Below are 8,244 nucleotides of genomic sequence, written 5' to 3'. Positions count from 1 at the left end.
ATTTTACGCCACTTGCCAGAGACGGAATCGTCATCACGCATTGGGCCTTGCTCGCATTAAATTTATCCGTTATCGCCTTCTAAAAACCGGTACCCGTTTGATTGTTCCCTAAATTTTAAAAAAAAAATTGCCTTAGTAAAATAAAAATTATATCTTTTTAGATTTAAATTTAAAAAAATAAAGTTTGGTTCATACCGACAATCGGGCAAGTTGAGGACTTAACCCATGCAATTGCTAGCGCCTCCTCCTCTAATTTTGTCCAAGGTCTCGCCTTTGGTTTCGACTATGGTTTCAACCGCCTTCCCCTTGTTTTTTTTTTTGCGCTTGAGATTTTGAGGTGACGAATCGGGGACGATTTTTTCATCATCGTCAAGTGAAACCGGCGATGTTGGCGGTTGCAATTAGAATTGCGCTTGAGATTCAAACGAGTTGCGTAGCATCATTTGTTGGAGTGCTTGGTAATGTTGCATTTGTTGGAGCTGAGACATTTGTTTGAACGCGTTGGGTGATTGTTGGAAACCCGAAAAGGTAAATTGCGGAGACACCCATGAAGGATCGATAGTCAGAGTGTAACCGGGCGTCGAAAAAAAGTTAGCTTGATTCGGGTTCGGGTTGTGATTGTTTGGGTTGAACGGATTCATGATTTTTTTTATAAAAAGATGGAGTTTTTTTTAATGGATGAGAGAAGAGAGAAGAGAGAAGTTGGAAGATTTTGGATAGAGTTAATTTAAAAAACAAAACTTTTTATTTTTTAAAAATATAGCTGTTGTCAACGGCTCCTTTTCAAAACATGGGCCCATCGCGAGCGTCTTGTCGGTGACGGAGAGGATGGGACAGAGGGCAGGGGGCGGTGTAGGGGTGCGGCGCCGGGGCTAGCCGGGGCAGGGCCGACCCCCATACCTTCTAGTCTTATAAACATGTTTGACATCGTATGATTGATGAATCACCCCGCACACTCCCAATGCCGCACAAACTCGATGAACAAGTTGCGGATGCACGATGCACAAGTTACTACTATGCCGTCGCACACTGAATCCGCACATTCTCATGGTCGCACACCACGTTATCGTCGCACACTCATTATTGGACACACAATTCGCTATTGAATCACGTCTTTGGATTGTATGCTCTCTTAATGGGCTAGTGACTTAAATGGGTCGTACACCCCTTGAATTAAGTGTATAATGTAAAATTACTAAAGAACCGCACAAATTGTTAGAATATTCATGTTACTGTTTACGAGGTATGATTTGTGTTAAACTAGTTTTTGCCCCGCTCGCGTTGCGGGGCGATAAGCCGAATATTTCTCTCTCATAACATGTATGTCTATGTTTCTGTTACTTGTACATACTACTTATAATACGATCTCAAAAAAAAATTACATCGAGTCAACCAATTAAAACAAAAACACTACATACTTTTAGTAAAAAAAACTAAAACGATGTAAAGACTATACTTTTAAACTGGGAGCAAAATTGTAACTTTTCAGAACAAATGAGCATGTACCAGGTAGGTCTGGACGAATAAAAATTACAACTATGCCCGCCCGCGTTGCGGGGCGTTAAATAAAATATTTCTTAGTTTCATAACATGTATGCATGTATTTAGGTTACTTGTACATACTACTTATAACACGATCTAAAAAAATACATCGAGACAACCAATTAAACGAAAACACTACCATAGTTTTGCTAAAAAAAAATTAAAACAATAACATGTCTGTAATTTTGAACAGAGGACAAAATCGTAAAAATATTTTGAACTGGGGGCAAAATCATAATTTTAAACTGAGGGCAAAAATCATAATTTTGAGCTATGGGGGAAAACATAATTTTATTTTGAACTGTGGGCGAAAACGTAAATTTGAGGTGGGGGCAAAATCGTAATTTTGGGCTAGGGGCAAAAAATATTTTTATTTTGAAGGGGGCAGAAGCGTAATTTTAGAAGAAGGGTGAAACCGTAAATTTAAACTGGGAATAGAATTAGAAATGGGTTTTTGAACTGAGGGCAAAAGCGTAAATTTTGAGCCAGGGCAAAAATATAATTTTATTTTGAATTAGGAGCGAAAACGTAATTTAAAACAAAGGACGAAACCGTAATTTTAAGTTAGGAATAAAATTAAATTAAAATGGATTGATCCAATAGGGAAGTGCCAGGCAAGCTGCCTGGCACTATTCCGTCAACTTCAAAATGTATATGTAGGAAATATACTTATACCTGGCCCGTATGGTTATTATGTGATATATGACCCTTATGTGTTACGTGTTAAGTACTTGTATATGTGACGATATTTGAATAGGAGCCTAATTATATATGATAACTATAATAGGACGAGATTGACCAACTACTAAAAAAAACAAGTAAACTATCTGCTGAGCAAACTAAGGTGAGTTCACACACACTAAAAGCATGCGTCCTGGGGGGGACACGGACGAACTTCTATACTCGAGAAGGATACTTTTTTAGCTACTATTCCCGGGGGGGGGGATGTTTGGAAAATATTTATAAATCATGTCTTAGCAAACTAAATAAAACTCTATCATGAAGTCCCCATTTACAATACCGATTAGTTGCCGGGGGCGAACGAGATATTAGTTGATAGCACTATTAGGTTTAATAAACATCACACCGTGACCGGGGGGATCGGGCGTGAACTAGTAGGCCTTGCAACTTGGTCAATGATGATAGACATTGACTTGGGGCACAACAACTTAAACGTCACCAGTATTCGGTATCTACAGTTCAGTGAGTTTACAGATGGGGCAGATCCCCATAACGTGATTATAAATACATTATCAAACAATTTACGTTTTCGAAATTAAAACTGGACAACTCGTGAACTCGCCAACTTTATGTTGACATCCTACTGCATGCTTTGCATGTAATCAGTGATGGATCAGGAGCTTGTAACTGGGGAGTGTAGTAGTTGCTTAACCCGTGTCAGGTTCTTTAATAATTATAAACTTTTGAAACTTATGCGTGAACTGTTTAACGTATGCTTCCGCTATTGTCTTTAAACGTTGTTTTCAAACTAAAGACTTTGGACTTAGACTTTATTTGTCATTAATCATATTGGTTTTGGTAAAACTATTTATTATTGTTATTGTTCAATATGATTGGCGGCTTAATCCTGGTCAGACACACGGCTCGCAGTAGTACTCCGCATGTGGAATTTGGGGGTGTGACAGGTTTGGCTTAACGCAACCTCGCCACATCACCCTCCATAGCGCCCCCGGGGCGCCATCCACCACACCTTCATGTTTAAAAGGGAGTGCCATCCATCTCTCGCGAGCACGTTAACGAAGGTTTTTTTGAGTTGATCGATGGTAGTTAGTCAAAATGACCATTGTTAAAAGTGCGAATTTAAAAAAATAATTCAAATATATATACAAACATATCCCAAACTTAAAAACACACTAATCACAAACTAAAACATACCCCAATCACAAAAAACACATAAATTCTACCCAATCATTTTTAAGAATGTCATCCGATTCGTCGAGCTTTTCATCCGATGGTATTCTTGACGATATGATTATCGCAATTACGCACGAGACGATTAATTATTTGCGAGGAGAAGCCCAATCCTCTACATCGCGTACCAGACAACCGACTCTTGAATAAGATCGGTTAGGTGCTTATGAACGTTTAATGCAAGATTATTTTTGTGAAAATCCGTTGTACGATCCAGTTTAGGCGTAGATTTCGTATGAGTCGTCGTCTTTTCCTAAAAATTTCTAATGATCTTGCGGATGAATCCCCTTTTTTTCACACAAAGAGAAAGTGCTAGTCGCAAAGTTGGTTTCTCTGGAATACAAAAGTGTACTGCAGCAATTAGGCAACTAGCGTATGGCACAGGGAGTGATGCGTGGGATGAATATTTAAGGATGTCGTCTAGAATGTGTCGTGATTCTCTTGAAAATTTATGTGAAGGTATTTTTTATTTATTGTTATTATTTTTTTAATTTATAGTTTATTATTTTTATTGTTACTATTTTTTTAATTTACAGTTTATTACTTTTATTGTTATTATTTTTTTATTAACACTATTTTATTAGGTGTTATCTTTCTGTACGGGAGGCAATATTTGAGGATGCCAACCGCTGCCGACGTTCCACTTTTATACGAGGCCCATCAGCGGATACACGGGTTTCCTGGGATGTTGCGTACTTTGGCATGCCCAGTGCGAACAATGACATCGTAGTTTTACAATCTTTGAATCTTTTCGACGATGTCATAGATGATGTTGCACCAGATACTTCATTCTATGCAAACGACGTGGAGTATAAGTACGGGTACTATCTCACAGACGGTATTTATCTGGAGTGGGCGACGTTAGTGAAAACTCTTTTGTGTCCAGATGACGAAAAAAGAATGCATTTAAAGAAAAACAAGAGTCAGCAAGAAAAGATATCGAGCGGGCTTTCAGTGTGTTAAAAAAGAGATGGTCTATTATCGCCCAGCCGTCGAGGATACTTGAAAAAAGTAAAATGAGAAACGTCATGTATACGTGCATCATTTTGCATAACATGATATTGGAGGACTCGGGTAGAGCGTTTTGCAACTCATTATGATAAATCTAAAAAGTAATTTAACACATTTTTTAAGATGGCATATAAAAAGCTACGGAAATCCCAAACTTTTTGTACCTCAATCCAGACAAAGCTAGTATTCTTGTTTAATATCTATGTCACTTGGATTGAAGTCTCCAAACAAAACACTTTGATGAAGATCTGTCCTGCTCCTCTATTCCTCGTTGATCAATCATTGAAATTAAATGTCATCGGTAACCCATTGTCAAAATTGAATCCCTTTATCTCCTATCAGTTGTGAAACGAGTAATAAACTGGATTGGGTGGGCTAAAGGCTGTTTTTTTTTTTTTTGAACAACCAACAGAATCAATCCGAGCACACTCAGCCACTCGGGGCACCCACTGGACAAACGGAGTACTCGGAGAGTAACCCAAGTCCACCACCAATTCCGGGGAAAACCCGGTAACCCACCCACCCGTAGGTACGACGGTGAAATTATCGGTAATACCCGTTTGGCTCAAGGATCGAACTCAGGTTTCGTGGGTCTCCTATCATTGCCCACCAATGTCTCACTCTGCACCAACTAGAAGTTGAACTTCCATCTCTCAAGATAAATGCAAGCCCTTCCACCACTTGATATATTGGCATGGACTAAAGGCTCTACTCCCTCAAATCAATGCTTCCTTCCTCCGCAAAGATTACGACGCCCGGATGTAAGCAAAATAAAGCCCATTTCACTCCTCCGCTAAGAAGATTTTAGTGGTGGTGAAATGGGGGTAAGTGGCGTTCAACTTCAAGATGCATCAACATGAAGAAACCTCGTTCAACTTCACTAGATATGCAACATGAATAAAAGTTTCCGTAATCTTGCTAGAGGTTATTGGTTTTATTTTCTGGAACTTCGGTAAGATTCCTTTTTTGATGCAGATTGTGACTTCATGGAAATCCAAACATCGTAGCTCCCCGGGGTTATGAACTGATCATTTGCAGTGTTGAGACCAAAACTGAACTTGTTTCTCTGCAGTTCAACTTAAGGCTAGAGGGTAGGGTGATGGTCCTCCAAGGGAGGATGATCCGCCACGTAGGCGTCACGTCATAGTCCTCCCAAAGATGGTCAATTCCACAAAACTAGAGCATATGGAGAATGGTCCTAGATAATCCTACCCACCAATTTTATTTTTTTTATTTTTAATCTTCTACTTTTTTTTAACATTTAACAAATAAACTAATAAAATAAGATAATTTAAAAAATAATACATAACCTTAAAAAAAGATAATTTAATTAAAAAAATCGTATACAGTGGAAAAGGGTATAAAGACGAATAAACAAAAAGAAAGTACACATTTATATAATCTTAAAATGAAAGGTCGGTGGTGTAGCCGACCTTTTATCTTTCATTTGCCTTTTGGTAACATTTGGTAACATGACAGAATAATGACAATTTTATGACAATTTCATTTTAGTTCAGTTGTCATCCAAGGATTCATAAAACAAATTAATTGTTATATTGCCTTTTATTACGTGATTATTTCTGTATATGTATCAGTTTAAATTCATGTATGTGTGTCAATATAAATTCACGTTTCAACAATAAGGGTAAAAATTAACGTATCAACATAATTTTTTTTCGAAAACGAGTCTGGTCAATTATAATACGTTTTCATGCTTATTTAGCATACATTCAGAAACAAGTCGGGTGAAATGTAATATGTTTTAATTCAACGGTATAAATTCGAGTTATCGTATTTTTTTATGGCGCTAAGTCTTTATGCAAATATAAGGGTTGTGTAGTGGTTAAGTAGAAGCCTCACTAAATGAACCGACTTGGGTTCAATTCCGCTTCTTTTGTAACCACAATGCTTTAGATCAAATACGTTGAAACACGCGTTTTCGTATGGTTGACGCGTCATATAACGTGCTGTAATACCTCGAAATTTTGTGTCCAATGATGTGTTAACACGTGTCATTTGATTACACGTGGCATCTATAATAAATAAAGGACTAATTTTGACAAACCTTGAAAGTATATAAATTCGAGGGTTATAAATGTCAACAAGGGTAAATATACTGTATAGTAACCCTAAATAATGCTTGAACCTTCAAACGAATGTATCATGTATCGTACGGAAGCGAAACACGAAAGAAAGTGAGAGATTACAAGCTATCAGGGGTAGGGGTTAACTGTGTCAACATGTTTAATTATACCTCTGAGTGACCCTTTAACGTTTCCAAGGCTGTGTAACAGTATTATACGCTCACTAGAATATAATATATAAATTTCGCGAAGTTTCGTTATGAAACGAGAAAGTTACGATCGGATTCGTACAAGAAGGGTTGAAAGCGTCAGTAATGAAAGTCAAGGCTTTCTGAATAATTAATAAATAAACCGGGGACTTAATAATGCGGGTAAATAACACGAGGCCCCTATCGGTAAATAACCGAGGGCCAAACCGCAAAGTTACCCCTTCAAAACCAAAAGGTCAGGCGAATCATTACGAAAGATTTCGTTATTAATTGCAAGATTCTGGTAATCATTTCAAAAGATTTAAAATTTCAGGAAAATGAGCCTCTCGCGACCCGCGTTAAGTAACCGGTTAAGTGTAGGCGGGCCGCGAGCCTCCTGTAATTACGTTTCTGACATTTAGATTTAGGCGACCCGCGTTAAAGGGAGCCTGAATCTCCATGCGGGCCGCGTGGGACGCCCAGATGCAGAAACTTTGTAACTACATGCCTTTTGGAGCTTTTGAACGACCAAACATCAATCAATGAGGCATGGGTGCCCCCTACTCGACCCATACACCTTAGGGACACCTGCCCATGATCCATGATCAAATGTAGGCTGAGTTGTGATGATCTTGAGCTCCTTTGAGCACTATAAATAGCAATGTTGAGGTTACAACATTCACACAACTCAAACACTTCCATCTGATCATTCCAAGAGCTCCCTAGCATTCTCTTCTGTTCCATAATCAAGATACAACTTCTGTAAGTCGTTCATAACCATTTTGGTCATACATTTCCATAGTTTTAGCTTAGAAACTCAACCGTCGTAACTAACGGTTGTCATTACAATATCTTGCAAATGGTTCAGTCTTATGACGAATCAAAAGTGGTTATGAGTTGGTATTTATGTGGGTAATAAACCTCTAAAAGGGTTCCCCCTGATCACCACTCTAACTATGTCAAATATCGAGTCAAACGTGCGGTTAAAAAGTCAACAGAAAGCTATTTTAGCGATTTATGCATAATCTGTAATGTACATGTTATGGAACCTGTTTTGATAATCATAAAACATGATAATAAGTGTATAAACTTGTTTGAACTTGTTTGAATCGACCGTTTGCTATATTGACCCGGTTTGGAGCCGAATGTCGCAAAAGTTTGACTTTTGCTTTGACTTCAGTTCTGACCCGTTTTAGTGAGGTATAGATATGCCTTAGGACTCTCTTAGGACCAGGTCACATGTTGGTATAAACCTCTGTGATCGGTTCATAAGTTATCCGAGCCTTTTGCGCATTTCCGTCATTCGCCTAAAAGTTGACCGTAATGGCCTTTTAAAAATAAAACGAGTATTTCGGACACGTGAACAGACCAGAACCTTGCTTATTAATTTATAAGCATGTCCCTAAAGTTTCACGTCAATCCGAGGTCTAGAATGAGAGTTATGCTAAAAGGCGCACTTTTAAGAAACTTTTGTAATTAACGGCGCA

The 8,244-nt window shown here is 38.2% G+C and overlaps 1 protein-coding gene across 1 annotated transcript; it reads left to right on the top strand.

The window, feature by feature from the left end:
* The first annotated feature begins 3,752 nt into the window (after positions 1-3,752).
* Positions 3,753-4,437, top strand: LOC110869764. The gene is made up of 3 exons (XM_022118986.1): positions 3,753-3,933; positions 4,059-4,166; positions 4,241-4,437. The coding sequence occupies exons 1-3, from the start codon at positions 3,753-3,755 to the stop codon at positions 4,435-4,437; spliced, it is 486 nt and encodes a 161-aa protein (XP_021974678.1).
* The last annotated feature ends 3,807 nt before the right edge of the window (positions 4,438-8,244 follow it).

This window comes from Helianthus annuus, chromosome 8 (assembly GCF_002127325.2).
Source record: "Helianthus annuus cultivar XRQ/B chromosome 8, HanXRQr2.0-SUNRISE, whole genome shotgun sequence".
Classification (NCBI taxonomy): Eukaryota; Viridiplantae; Streptophyta; class Magnoliopsida; order Asterales; family Asteraceae; genus Helianthus; species Helianthus annuus.
The sequence above is the reverse complement of the archived record's forward strand: the minus strand, read 5'-3'. Positions and strand labels throughout refer to the sequence as shown.

What these genes read in the sequence shown, in the direction of transcription:
- LOC110869764 (XM_022118986.1), top strand. Translation starts at nt 3,753, where the DNA reads ATGAATCCCCTTTTTTTCACACAAAGAGAAAGTGCTAGTCGCAAAGTT. An exon ending in TCTTGAAAATTTATGTGAAG is followed by an intron (nt 3,934 to 4,058) that starts GTATTTTTTATT and finishes CTATTTTATTAG; the next exon opens with GTGTTATCTTTCTGTACGGG. An exon ending in CGGGTTTCCTGGGATGTTGC is followed by an intron (nt 4,167 to 4,240) that starts GTACTTTGGCAT and finishes ACGATGTCATAG; the next exon opens with ATGATGTTGCACCAGATACT.